A 14,228-nucleotide genomic window follows, 5' to 3' on the forward strand; every position below is an offset into this window, starting at 1 on the left:
TCAGTCCAAGAAGGGGTTCTTGCCTGTATTGCAAGGTGTGAGATTGAGCACGGCTCAATGCCCGACCTCGGAAGAAGATAGAGAAAAGATGAGTGTCATCCTCTATGCCTCAGCCATAGGGTCTATTATGTATGCCATGTTGTGTACCAGACCTGATGTGAACCTTGCCGTAAGTTTGGTAGGGAGGTACCAAAGTAATCTCGGTATGGAACACTGAACAGCGGTCAAGAATATCCTGAAGTACCTGAAAAGGACTAAGGATATGTTTCTCATTTATGGAGGTGACGAAGAGCTCGTCATAAAGGGTTACATCGATGCTAGCTTCGACACAGATCTGGATGACTCCAAGTCGCAAACCGGATACGTGTACATTTTGAATGGTGGGGCGGTCAGCTGGTGCAGTTGCAAGCAAAGCGTCGTGGCGGGATCTACATGTGAAGCGGAGTACATAGCGGCCTTGGAGGCAGCACAGGAAGCAGTCTAGATGAAGGAGTTCATCACCGACCTAGGAGTTATTCCCAATGCGTCGGGCCCGATGACTCTCTTCTGTGACAACACTGGAGCTATTGCCCTTGCCAAGGAGCCCGGGTTTCACAAGAAGACCAGGAATATCAAGCGTCGCTTCAACTCCATTCGTGAAAATATTCAAGATGGAGACATAGATATTTGTAAAGTGCATACGGATCTGGATGTCGCAGATCCGTTGACTAAACCTCTTCCACGAGCAAAACATGATCAACACCATAACTCTATGGCTGTTCGATTCATCACAAAGTAACTAGATTATTGACTCTAGTGCAAGTGGGAGACTGTTGGAAATATGCCCTAGAGGCAATAATAAAGTGGTTATTATTATATTTCCTTGTTTATGATAATTGTCTATTGTTCATGCTATAATTGTATTAACTGGAAACCATAATACATGTGTGAATACATAGACCGTGATATGTCCCTAGTAGCCTCTAGTTGACTAGCTCGTTGATCAATAGATGGTTGTGGTTTCCTGACCATGGACACTGGATGTCGTTGATAACGGGATCACATCATTAGGAGAATGATGTGATGGACAAGGCCCAATCCTAAGCATAGCACAAGATCGTGTAGTTCGTTTTGCTAGAGCTTTTCTAATGTTAAATATCATTTCCTTAGACAATGAGATTGTGCAAATCCCGGATACCGTAGGAATGCTTTGGGTGTGCCAAACGTCATAACGTAACTGGGTGGTTATAAAGGTGCACTACAGGTATCTCCGAAAGTGTCTGTTGGGTTGGCATGAATCGAGACTGGGATTTGTCACTCTGTATGACGGAGAGGTATCTCTGGGCCGACTCGGTAATGCATCATCAGAATGAGCTCAATGTGACTAAGGAGTTAGTCACGAGATCATGCGTTACGGAACGAGTAAAGAGACTTGCCGATAACGAGATTGAACGAGGTATGGGGATACCGACGATCGAATCTCAGGCAAGTAACATACCGATGGACAAAGGGAATTGTATACGGGATTGATTGAATCCTTGACATCGTGGTTCATCCATGAGATCATCGTGGAACATGTGGGAGCCAACATGGGTATCCAGATCCCGCTGTTGGTTATTGGCCGGAGAGATGTCTCGGTCATGTCTGCATGGTTCCCGAACCCGTAGGGTCTACACACTTAAGGTTCGGTGACGCTAGAGTTGTTATGGGAAATTGTATGTGGTTACCGAAGGTTTCTCGAAGTCCCGGATGAGATCCCGGACGTCACGAGGAGTTCCGGAATGGTCTGGAGGTAAAGATTTATATATGGGAAGTCCAGTTTCAGTCACCGGATTGGTTTCGGGGGTTATCGGTATTGTACCAGGTCCACCGAAAGGTGTCCGGGAGTCCACCGGGTGGGGCCACCTGCCCAGGGGGACTTAATGGGCTGAAAAAGGGTGGGAACCAGCCCCCTAGTGGGCCGGTGCACCCCCCAAGGGCCCAAGGCGCCTAGGGTTGGAAACCCTAGGGGGTGGGGACGCCTCCCACGAAACTTGGGGGGCAAGTCCCCCCCCCTTGGCCGTCGCCCCCCTTGTAGATGTTATCTAGGGGGCCGGCCCCCTCTCCCTTCCCCTATAAATAGTGGGGGGTGGGAGGGCTGCCATACCCCTTCCCTGGCGCAGCCCTCCCCCTCTCCAACACCTCCTCCTCCGTAGTGCTTGGCGAAGCCCTATCGGAGAACTGCAAGCTCCACCACCACGCCGTCATGCTGCCGGAGCTCTCCCTCAACTTCTCCTCTCCCCTTGCTGGATCAAGAAGGAGGAGACGTCCACGGGCTGTATGTGTGTTGAACGCGGAGGTGCCATCCGTTCGGCACTTGGATCGGATCTTCCGCGATTTGAATCGACGCGGGTACGACTCCATCGACCGCGTTCTTGTAACGCTTCCGCTTAGCGATCTTCAAGGGTATGAAGATGCACTCCTCTCTCGTTGCTAGATTCTCCTAGTTGATCTTAGTGACACGTAGGAAAATTTTGAATTATTGCTATATTCCCAACAGCGTCTAGAGCTGCAGGAGTCGTAACGAGGCCTCTCGGCTCCTCCATTTAAATCACAAAAGTTGATAGTTAGATAAACCACATTTATACGAAAGAAACTAGATAAGAAGATAACTAAAACTATGTACGGCAACCCTCGATGTCTTTCTTAGGGTGGGCATTTCTCACTCTTAAGTGGTTGTACATATGTTGGGCACTCCATGACTGGTACTTCGACTGTCGGTGATGGTCGTTCTTCACCTTCTCCTCCTCCTTTACCAACGTATCAGAGGAGGAGGAGGAAGCCAGAACGACACTCTACGACAACAGTCGGTTCGTCTCCCAAGTGGTTGTATATATGATGTATACTCAATGTTATTTCTATTGTTAGTGAAGGTCATCCTTCACCTTCTCCTCCTGCTTTACCAAGTTCTCAGAGGAGGAGGAGAGGAAGGACGACCCCTATGACAATAGTTGGTATCCTCCTCTAAAAACAACAACTCTCATCTCAGTATGTGGATTTAGAGTGAGAAGTGCCCCCCAAACAAAAATTAAGCTAACAATATCAGCAGACTAATTAAGTGTTACCTGTAGAGAAAAATTAAATAGCTACATGACTCAATTTCAACAACATTACATTAAAATTTAGTCATGAACTCTGCTTTAAAATGGACATATTAAGTGCTAGAAATTTGGCGAAACGAAAATAAATCAACGTTTCGCCAAAATATTAGCTCTTATTATGAATCCATGTAAAGAAAGTTCCTATACTCTACGGTCTACGATCTATGAATACGAACAAAAAAGTTCCTATAATCTACGGTCTATGATCTACAAATATGAATAAGAAAGTTCCAATAATCTATGAACAAAGAATGTAACTAACAATATCAACATCACTACATTCAAATTTGGGCTCTTACTATGAATCCCTATAAACAATCTACGAATAAGAAAGTGCCTACAATCTACGATCTACAAATCCTAGCCATAACTCTACCAACAAGAAAATGTATTAGAACACAAAACGAATCACAAGCAATTTATGATCTACAAACCCTAGCCGTAACCCTACCAACAAAAACTGAAATAGAACACAATACGAATCACAAGCCATCTACGATCTACAAACCCTAGTCGTAACCTCCTAACCAACGTGCTCCTAACTCTAACCCCAGCTCCTCTACCAATGTGGGTGGCGGCCACGTCCATGGGTGTTGGTGGCGGCCACGGACGTTGCTGTTGGTGACGGCAGGGACGACGAGATCATACCGGATCCGATGGTGGCGGCAACGGTGGGGCCAACGGGGGCGGCGAAGAGGACAGCGGGGCCGACCAAAAGGACGGCGGGGCTGATGGGGGCGGCCAAGAGGACGACAGGGCCGACGGGGCTGGCGAAGAGGGCGGTGAGGCAAAGGCGACAGCGGCACTAAGAGGGAGATCCATGAGGGAGAGTTAGGGTGGGTGAGTAAATGAAGTGAGGGGGAGGACGGTCGAGGTGCGCATGGGTTGATAAAATGTATTTGTGCTGCGACGTGCGGTAACGAGCAACCGCCACAACTATGTTCTGACAAAACTGGACATCGGGCGAGGATGACTAGTGGCGGGTTGCTAGACAATGCTCGCCACCGCTTGGACATCTAGCTATGGCGAGCACCAGACAGAGCCTGTCACTGCTGAGTATCCTAAACAAGTCCCGCCCGGGAGATTATACATGTGCCGGGTCTTGATATCCGCCCGCCATAGTTAGTCTATTAGTTTTGGTGGGCAGGCTTTACTACCCGCCACTGCTTGTTTTCAAAAATAGTTGTGGCGAGTGCCCCACCTCGCCCGCCACTCATTTGGGTTCACCTATAAACCCTCTCGTAGTAGTGGCAGCGGCTTCGGTCATGGCGGTGGCGGCGTCCCCTCCGCCGGGGATGACGGGCCAGGTGGTGGGTCCTTGTGGTAGTACCGGTGGCGGCGGATCTTGGGATCCCGCTCCTGGGGACGTCGCAAGATGCGTGTGGTGGCCGGAGATTCCTCCGGTGTCGACGATGCTTGATGCGGGATCGCGGCAGCGATTGCCGTTCTATGGGCGACGACAACGGCTGGCGCGACGGTGGGTGCTCCCTGTAATGCCAGGAATCGGGGCGGAGGCCCCTCTTCTTCGACGATGGCGGACTGTGGGGTCATGTGGGCGACTCAGAGTCTGGATCTCGAGGTGGTGACGACGTTTCTGAGGCTGGTGGCTGTATGGAACGTCCCCTCCATCAACAGATTGGGTTTGATGCAGCTCGGCAGGTGACACATGCGCCTTCTTCGGAGTTGTCGGGTAGTGCCTGTCGCCGACAGGTGAAGCCACCGGCGGATGCTACACACGACGTCTTATGTGAAGATGTCAAGTCATGCCTGCTACTCGCAGGTACTACATGGTGGTTCTGGCGGAGTTGTCATATTTGGCCTGTTGTTGTTGGATCGAAGGTGGTGCGACAGTAGTGGGATGCAGGCGGTATGAGATATCTTTGTCTTCCGATGTCTTCTCCAGAGGTATCCGGCTATCGAGGCGTCGATAGATGAATAAGGGCGGATGGTACAAACCGCTTCAACGACGAGTTTATGCACTCCGGTGGAAACACAATATCTCTGATTGGAGTATGTCAACGCGCGCCTTCATCTTGACCTTGCTGAAGGTGGTGGATTGAAGCTTGGCTTTGACGATGAGAATCCGGAGTTCAACATTATGTTGAACTCGCCATCATAACGTGCGGCGATTTCTTCTTGAAGACGTATCCTAGGAGTTGTATATTTTTTGTTTCTGATGTATCTTGTAACATAGGGTTAGTGGCTATCTGGTGGAGTTACTGTCGCGAGCATACGGTCCTAGGGTTTTCTTCTTTCGCTTTATTTCCGGATCGATATTGTTTGGCTGCTGGATTTTGCATTTTTAATAATATTTGATTGCATGTACCGTTTTGATGCAGAAGCCGGAGGATGTCCTTCTTAAAAAAAAACTTATTATGTTTTGCGGGAGAATCAGCGAGTTTTATTCCGTATCCGAAGGATTACAGTCAGCTAGGAGGATAGAAGAACTACAATAACAACTTTCTGCGTTTTACTTTACTTGTTGCTTCCACACTCGGTGCCGACTGAAAGCTATAAGGTGTTCACACTTTTGATTAATTTTGGCAGTTGGAAGATGTAATTGCCATTCTCTAAACAAAGGAAATATGCAATTGCTGAAGTTGAAAGCTGTGATTTCAGAGCTCCAATCTCAGTTGAATGTTCTGACTTTTGGGGTTGAAAAAAGCACCTGATCTTGGTGGAATTTCCTTTGGTGGATGACAGCTCTTACTTTTGAAGTTGAAAGCTGTGACTTTTATCGTTAAACTTAATTTCTAATTACATGGATCGTGATTGTTTGTGAAAATAAAAGCACATATGATAGTCGTGGAGTAAGAATTAGAAGGAAAAAAAAACGGTGGACGGGAAAGCTGCCTCAGCAACAAAATCTGGCAAGTAACCGCGCTTTGTGCTTTGTGCTTTGTGCTAACAACCCAGTTCAGTAGGACAATCCACAGGAAGACTCTGTACTTCAGCGGGACAATAGGATTTTTCAGTTACATTTTGGATGCTTGGTTCCAATAACGTAGGATCTTGACATTTTGAATCAAAATTTTAAAGCTGCTGAAGTCTTCTATATATGCTTTTCAGGTTGTGCTGTATTGATCTTATAATACGACGACCGAGCTTCAAAGGATTTACTTTTTCAAAAAGATGCGCTTTATTACTTAATTCAAAGGATTTACTGGTGGGCATCTTCTACCAGTGCAGATTTTGTTGAAATTGTCCTAATGAAAACGATAATGCAACCCCTGCTCCCACCTTCTCGTCTGGGCAGATGAAACTTCATTTTGGAGGAGGGTGCTACACATATACCCAGTGATCAGCTATGATTGAGTGACCTGACAAAATATCTCGATCATCCGCCCTTTCTTACTGGACGGAAGTCTCATTCTATGTTGTTGCGTGGTCGCACATTCTTTTCTTCACCTTGACTTTATGATGTGCTTCTCAGGCACAACTCACAGCTATCGCAACAAACAGAATGCACGAGAAACCTGACACCCCATCTCAATTGTGTTATACAGTTGCATCAAAGTTGCTATAATTCCCTGTAGCTTCAGAGTACATAGGAGAAATTGCAAATAACATTATTATGTTGTTACTCGTCCATTTTTAGTGATTTTTCTATAAGAGACCATTTAACTAGCACCTTGTATGGGAAAAAGGAGACTCAACGGACAACGGCATCAGGAACTGGAAGTGCAGAACTGTAGGCCGTAGAGGCCTAGGGAGTTACAGTGTTACTCACTAGTTTAGTTTCAGACTAGCTTTGGCCCGCCATGGCGTGTATTAGGGACATTTAAGCGGTCAATTGTACACAATAAACAATCCTATATCCTTCATTTCAATCTGGCAGTTTTCTCGCATCTCGAATGACATCAGATTATGATATTATTGGGCAAGATAATCTTGTTTTTTCGGTGACTGGATCATGCCAAAAAATTGTATATTAATAATACGAGGGGCTGACTCTCTTGCATGCATCACCACTAAGCCATGGTATATTTTAATTGCGCAGTAGTAGAACTGCTTTATAGTTGGGTTCTACATCAGGTTAATGCAAGTGTAACTGACATCAGGTTCTTGTCCTTCAAGTCTACTGGTACTCCCCCGCAAAAAAAAAAGAAGTCTACTAGTACTCCATGCAAGAAAGAAAAAGAAAAAAAAGAGCTACCTAATGCGAGGAGCGACAGGAAGTTGAGAGCTTCACCAACCAAGTGGGCTGAGGAGGTGTGTGGAGGCAGGCAGGGACCATAGTTTCAGAAGGCTACCTCTGGGCCAAGAGGCTTGCCTGTTACAAATACTGAAAGAGACGCAGTATCTCATCCTGGCTGTGCACTTGTAACAACACGGACAAGAGATGCCACCTTTCTCGCGACTGCTTATGCCACACCTTGCAGTTCTAGTCGTGATATAAACAGGAAAACAAAGTGGAGTACTAAGTAACAACTGACATGCACGATGCATGCCACAACCAGTAGCTCTCAGAAAATACATGGCGTCCTTCAGCAAGAAGTTCAATTTTTGGCTGACAGAAGATAAGTTCTTGAATTCCAATTTCCGCCAATATCGACTGGTCTTGTTTTGCATGAATATAGGTTCTTCTAAAAAATTCCTGGACATTTGGACCTTCTGTATCTCCAGTTTGGTTTCTGTATCTTTGGACAGCTCACCTTGTTACTCACTTAATTCGGTTTCAAAAGAAAAAAATAATTGTTATTCACCTTCGTTGCTACTGAATCCTTGTCTGGCTGTTTCTGAATACTGCATATGCATAATCGGCGACCAAACTTCCATCGCAAAAAAGAAACTGAAAATAAATCCATGCCCAACAGTTTAATTTCGTTTCCCTTGCATCCTTCGCCAGGCCGTTCGTCTGGCCCTCGAAATACTCAGCCCGCTATAAATCCGGAGCTTCATGAAACATAATTGGGCCGGCCATATCATCAGCTATATGTTCCCTCAAAAAAAAATATCATCAGCTATATAATAAAATATAGGTAAACCACCGGTCTTCTCTGATAACTTTTGCTAGTGACACAGTTAAAAAAAAAACTTTTGCTACTGACACAGGAGCGATTCCGGCTTTCACGTCCGGCAAACTCGTTGCCGCAACCCAATTCCTTGGCCCCGTCATCTCCGCAGGCCACACGTGAGCTTCCATTTACACCGAATTTCAAAAGAAAACATATGATTAATGCTCTGCTTGCAAGATAATTTTTCTTGTTCGGTGAGGCTCTCCTCAGGTGTTCGGTCAAATGTCAATGAAATCCAAGACGGTTGCTATTCTAGCAGAAACGCTGGAGGCACCTGATCTTCTTATTGACCTCTCAATAGTTCTGAATTTATGGTAGTACTAGATATCCTTTGTCTGTACTCTTTCTTTTTAATAGTGCTTCTCTGAACTCTGAAGTTTCAGTAAGAAGCTCTGATTAATAGACAAGAACTGGTAATCTGTGGTTCTTAATTTGCATTAAGAACCTTGCTTTTAAGATCAAGCTAGTGTGAAATTGTAAACCATGCATTTTGGCATCCATAGTGGGCCAACGATTGATCATCCTGTTTTCAGCATTTGTAGCTCAAAGATTGCATTCTAGAACGCCTGGATGCCTTTCAATAAATAAAAAATTCCTCAACACTTGTAAGTTGTGACATTAGCCATCAAGGCCTAATTTATAGCCATTCTATATTAAGGTACAAGTACAAGTATTACAATGGTTTATTGGATACACGGAGCATATTTGGCTCCCAGCTTACTACAGAAGCTAAACAATACAATGGTTTCTACTATATCACTTGGCTAAAATGTAAGATAACTAAGAAGTAAGATATGAACAGCAACATATACAAGGCAAACTATTGTGAAGGCAACCGGCAACAAGACCAGCAGGATGACTGGCCTCTTTGCCCACCGTCCCATGATCGCCAATGCAAACGGATAGAGCAGCACCATGATCCACACATTGAAGAGCAGACCCAATGCAGCATGTGTCTTCTGTGCAATTGTCCATGCTCCCATGTACACTATCGTTTTACCCATGGCTACACCAATTGCACCAACATTGGCAATCAGCACTACTGTTGTAGGTATTAACATTGGCACCCATCGCATGTCATACAAGTCGGCGAACTTGTCATTGGTGTCTGCCGCTGTTTGCTTCGAAGTAACTCTGAAGTGAATACCCTTCTTTGTAAGGAGATTCACCACCATGTGAAGCACGGCTGCTGGGTATGCACTCGTAGACCCGATCATGAAGAACTGTTCGTTCCTCCAGTAATCCAACCATGTGACCCCCGCCCATTTTATCTCGAGCCACCCAATAACATGGATCATCAGAATGATCACGAGAAGGAACACAACATATTTGGTGAATGGCCTCTGAATGTATACTTCATCAGGGATAAGCCACATCACCGGGCTGAGAGCATAGAGTAGGATAAAGAGTGATGTGACTGGGTAGACTGTCATGTTGAGGTAGGAGACACGCTGAAGGGCTTGGATACGACGACCACCTATGAGTGGGTTATTTAGTGAGAAGAACATCTCTAAAGATCCACCTGACCAACGCACAATTTGGTGGAGGCGCTCGGTTAGGTTGATTGGTGCAATGCCACAGAAGGCATCACGCTCCATTGTACAATACATGGAACGCCAACCTTGACCGTGGATGCGGAAACCAGTCACTATATCCTCTGTGGCTATGTCATATATGTACCCAACACCCTTGCCCCACCCAGTGGCTTTATCGTGTGAAGCTGACACAACCCTTTCCATCTCAGCCACCAATGTTTCACTAATGGGTGGAGGTATGGTAGATCTTTCTTGGTTTATGGCTTTTGATACGGATTCTAGGAAGGGTATGGAGCTACCAAACCTTTTATCATCAACTACGATGTTGTCATGTCTCCACTCAGGTGGGTCAATGCCATAAAGGGCTATGCGGCGGAACATGCAACCAGTGCCAAGGTAAGATGGACCTTGGAGGCCATTGAGGGCGAGCATTGTGCCATCGAAGAAGACACGGTTGTGGTTGCCATACCGGTCTGATGGATCAACGTTGTCGAAGCGTTGAGGGAATTGAACGAAGGCAGTGCTATCACCTTGCCGTTGATCTAGCATGAAGCACATAGCTGCACGTAGGGCTTGAGAGTTGTTGATGTAGTGGTCGCAGTCAAAGTTGATGATGAATTGCGCGTTGGAGAGTAGTGCAGAGGCACGCAATTGCGCATTCAAGGCACCGGCTTTCTTGTTGTGGTCATAGCTTGGGTTCTTTCCACGAGAGATATATACAAGCATCGGGAGGCGCACATCAGTGCTGGCGAAGTTGAGGTTGTTGGTGCTTGCCTGTGAACCAAGATTATGCCCACGGATCGAATGGCCCAACACAACCTGTGAAGGTAATCAACAACATATTATAAGACATATTTCCGCGATAATAAATTTGGCTTACCGAGAGTATGTCCATTTCCTATTATAAAGATATTGTACCAATAAGGAAGTAAGTAATGGGATGAACTTGTATACCTTAACAATTCCGGCATGATGTCCTTTCCTATGGATTTCCGTTGTGTCAATCCATGATCCTGGCCATTGTGTCCCATTTGCCATCCAAGTGGCCTTTGCATCTCCTTCCTCAGTCTTCATGCTGTTGTAAGCATCGGAACGCTTGGAAATAGCACTAGATATTGAGTCTAAGTGCTCTTTGAACTCATCATACTCTCTGTGTACACTGCTATGATCATTCTTGAAATCCTCTGGTGCACTTCCAGTGTACAACGGTGCCTCTAGTTCAAAGTAGCTTTCTGGGGCTCTTGGCTCGATGCAATGCTTCCGACAAAATGGGACCCACAAAGTAGCAAACTTTGCGGTCTCAACCAAGGCCTCGTATTGGATCAATGCGCCACTATCATCTGAGAGATAGCAGGCACACCTATCAACAGGATAGTCAGAAGCAAGGATAGAGAGAACACAATTCATGGTGTATAGTATCGGCTCATCGATTGGGTCAGCAGTGGTGACAAAGACATCTATGCCAGGAAGTGTAGATGTCCCATCTGGAAGATCGTATTGTCGCCTAAGGGCGACCATATCAGGTATGGTTTTGACAGGGTTAAACTTTGGGAGTTGGTTGAGCAGCCACGAGAACCCGAACCATACGTCCCCGACAACTGACAATGTCCAAAACCACATGATATCAGATTTGTTATGTTTGATGCGCCATACGAAGAATAGGAGGACGGCAATTAAGCGAATGAAGATCAGCGCCCTGCATGCATGAAAATATTTAAAATATATTATTTCTTGATCGAACTAATGCCATTAGCATAAAAAATACTTGTCAGAATCGTGGCACGACGTACATGATGTCATGATCAAAAGAAATTTAGGACTTCTGGAACAGAATTCAGTTAAGAAGCCTTTAGGATACAGGCAAAACACTATGGTGCATTGCCAGTAGTTAATGCTATATAATACTCCTATCTTTTTGGTTAGGTTTAACTTTTGACTTTTGAGTTTTGGCTTATAAGTCAGAGAACACCTTTACATGCTTTTGGCTTTGAATTAGTAAACACTGTTACATGATGTTTCATGATATAAGCCAAAAAACAAACCCAAAAGCACGAAAAATAGGTGTTTTCTCAATTTATTTGCAAGTCAAACCCCAAAAATCAAAGTTAAGCATAACCGTCAATTCGGCAGCATCGATCAATGTCAGAAGAGAACCACATTTGTGTCTAAGGTGAATGTGGACGCGCTTACCTGTAGGGGTGCAGGAGGGTGCCTTTGACCTTGTACGTCCGGAACAGCAGCGGCCTGCCGTCCTCGCCGCCGCTCTCCTTGGCGGCCCGCCGCTGGTCCTTGTCGGCGGCCACCCAGTGCTTGCCCTTGGCGCCGACCGGCTTCTTGGCGCTCGCCAGCAGCGGGTCGGCGAGGCCGGCATTTGCCCCACCAGCACCGGCCGCCGACGCCATGTCTCCCAGTCCGAGCTAACCCGACCGGAGCTGGAAGGGAGGAAAAGCTACGACTCGAGCCAGCCAGCCAGCCAGTGGTGCACGAGGTGAGCAAGTGAGGCGCAGGGTTTATATAGAGAGGCAGGAAGAGTCGGAGGAACGGCGAGGTACTAGGACGGCCTCGATCGTTGGGCTTGGGCAAGGGCGAAGCACAGAGACAAGGAGGAATCCACTCGAGATCTGTGATTCCGAACGATCGGTGGTCTGCTCTGTCCTCACTTAGGATAGAAGCCAAGTAGCCATCCATGTAGAAAACGTGGAGGCTTCCATGTGCAGGGCCGGCGGGATCCACGGGACGGGAAGGAAGATGCACGCACGCACGTCGTCGTGGGGGGGGGGGGGGGTGCAAGTGCGTGCCCCGCATTATTCCGCGTCGTGTCAGGCATTTCCGGCGGTTGCACTGGCCACTGCCCACTTGGTCAAGCAAGCACAGTTAGTTTAAGTAGCTGCGCCTGCGCGGAAGGTCAGGCATTTTTGTTTTGCCTGCGTCGCCCGGCCCCACCTTGCATGTGCATGCATTGGTGCAACGATCCGATCTATACTACTGTACTACCGCCTGTGACTGCGCTGTGACTGCGAGAGTGCATGCACAGCGCGTGAGCTGGAGGCCCTAGAAGATCCAAATCTGGACGCTATGTACATTTGTTTGCTTCTCTTGAATCAGATCTGATCTGAGATGCACTCGCCGGTTGGAGGGGTTGGTGCGAGTTGCCGAGGTGCATGGGCTGCATGTTCCTTCACATGTTCTTGCTCGCCCGATCGAAAACTTCCCGTTCTGTGCGTTAACCTTTTTTGGACGCATGAATCTCTTCCTTGTGATCAGATCTGGTTCTGTACGCCGGGAGTAGTTTATTCCCACTCTCACCTTTTTGGTCGCACCCCATGCCCGATCTGTTTTTAGTGGAAAGCCAATCAGATCCTACGTTATAAATAAGGTAGAAAAAGGAATCGGTTACACTCGCTGATGGGAGAGTGCCAACGTCCCAAACAGTCCTGCAAGTTCTCTTGGTTTCAGCGAAAGTGCCGGATAAATCCCTTATGCTCGAGTGGTCATTACACCATCCAGGCCTGCTTCCTTGTCCACGGTTGCTACTTCTGCAAGCGTTTTTTTTAAGGCCTAAGGGCAACTCCAACGCCCCCCTCAAAACACCCGCATACGATCCGGACGGTACTTTTCATCCAACGCGGTACCCCAACGGTATGTGGATTGTCCGAACGTCCGTTTTCCTGTGAACCAGGAGGGCTTTGCGGGCGTTGTGACCGCTGCCATGTACGAGTTCGCCAACCTAGACCCACCAAAAAACTAGCCCGCGCTCCGCACGAAGCGGTTGCGCACATTCCTGCCGGTCCAGAGCTCCAGTGCCTCATTCATGTAGACTCAAAACAGACACGCCTGCATTGAAGCGGCGCGCCAGCCGAGTGCACCGCCGGCGCCACGTCCTTATCTCCGTGCATACTCAGTGCTAGAGCGACGTGACTGGACGAGACGGGATGGCTATTTACTGCATTCATACCAGCTGCCCGTCCGTCCACCTACCGGCATTAAAAAGGTGTGGCGGCCGAGAAACCAACTTCGGCGCCTGCATTGACACTGCCCGCCGCTTCGTCTAGCCGGCACCCGCTATTTAAATGTAGCGTCGCTCGGCACCATCCACACCACAAACACGTTCATTGCCAGTCTTTCTCTTTGCACCACGTCCACCATGGCTGTGAGCTCCAGGGCGATGTGAAATAGCTTCTTCACGGATTAGAAACACGAGGTGGCCAGCCTTGCAGCCGGCTGGCAGTGCCGCCGTGCACGGTGGATAGAGGCAGGCTTGCCGGCAAGTTCGTCGGAGCTGAGGGACGACGACCCGATGATGGGGGAAGCCTCCAACAAGGAGCCGGAACCCCTGCCCACGCTGGTCCATACCAACATGACCATGGAGCAGACACATGCACACTTTGATGGCGTCATGGCAGAGGAGCAGCCAGCGCCGTAGCCGGTGTCTGCGTTTCGGAAGGCACATGAGAAGTAGTGGTACAACCACACCCCCCTTCCCCATCACCGGCCGGCGGAGGACCAGAACTACCACAAGTCTGCGAGCGAGGAGGTCGTGGCTGCCATGACAGTGA

General features: G+C 47.6%; 1 protein-coding gene across 1 annotated transcript; it reads right to left on the reverse strand.

Moving 5' to 3' along the window:
* Positions 1-8,747: 8,747 nt before the first annotated feature.
* LOC123052444 (probable mixed-linked glucan synthase 3) lies at positions 8,748-12,341 on the reverse strand. Its single transcript, XM_044475621.1, has 3 exons — positions 11,863-12,341; positions 10,627-11,368; positions 8,748-10,491 (listed from the first exon to the last, which is right to left on the reverse strand). Exons 1-3 carry the CDS (start codon positions 12,072-12,074, stop codon positions 8,902-8,904), a joined length of 2,544 nt encoding a protein of 847 aa, XP_044331556.1. The 5' UTR covers positions 12,075-12,341; the 3' UTR covers positions 8,748-8,901.
* Between the last annotated feature and the right edge of the window lie 1,887 nt (positions 12,342-14,228).

Source organism: Triticum aestivum, chromosome 2D (assembly GCF_018294505.1).
Source record: "Triticum aestivum cultivar Chinese Spring chromosome 2D, IWGSC CS RefSeq v2.1, whole genome shotgun sequence".
Classification (NCBI taxonomy): domain Eukaryota; kingdom Viridiplantae; phylum Streptophyta; class Magnoliopsida; order Poales; family Poaceae; genus Triticum; species Triticum aestivum.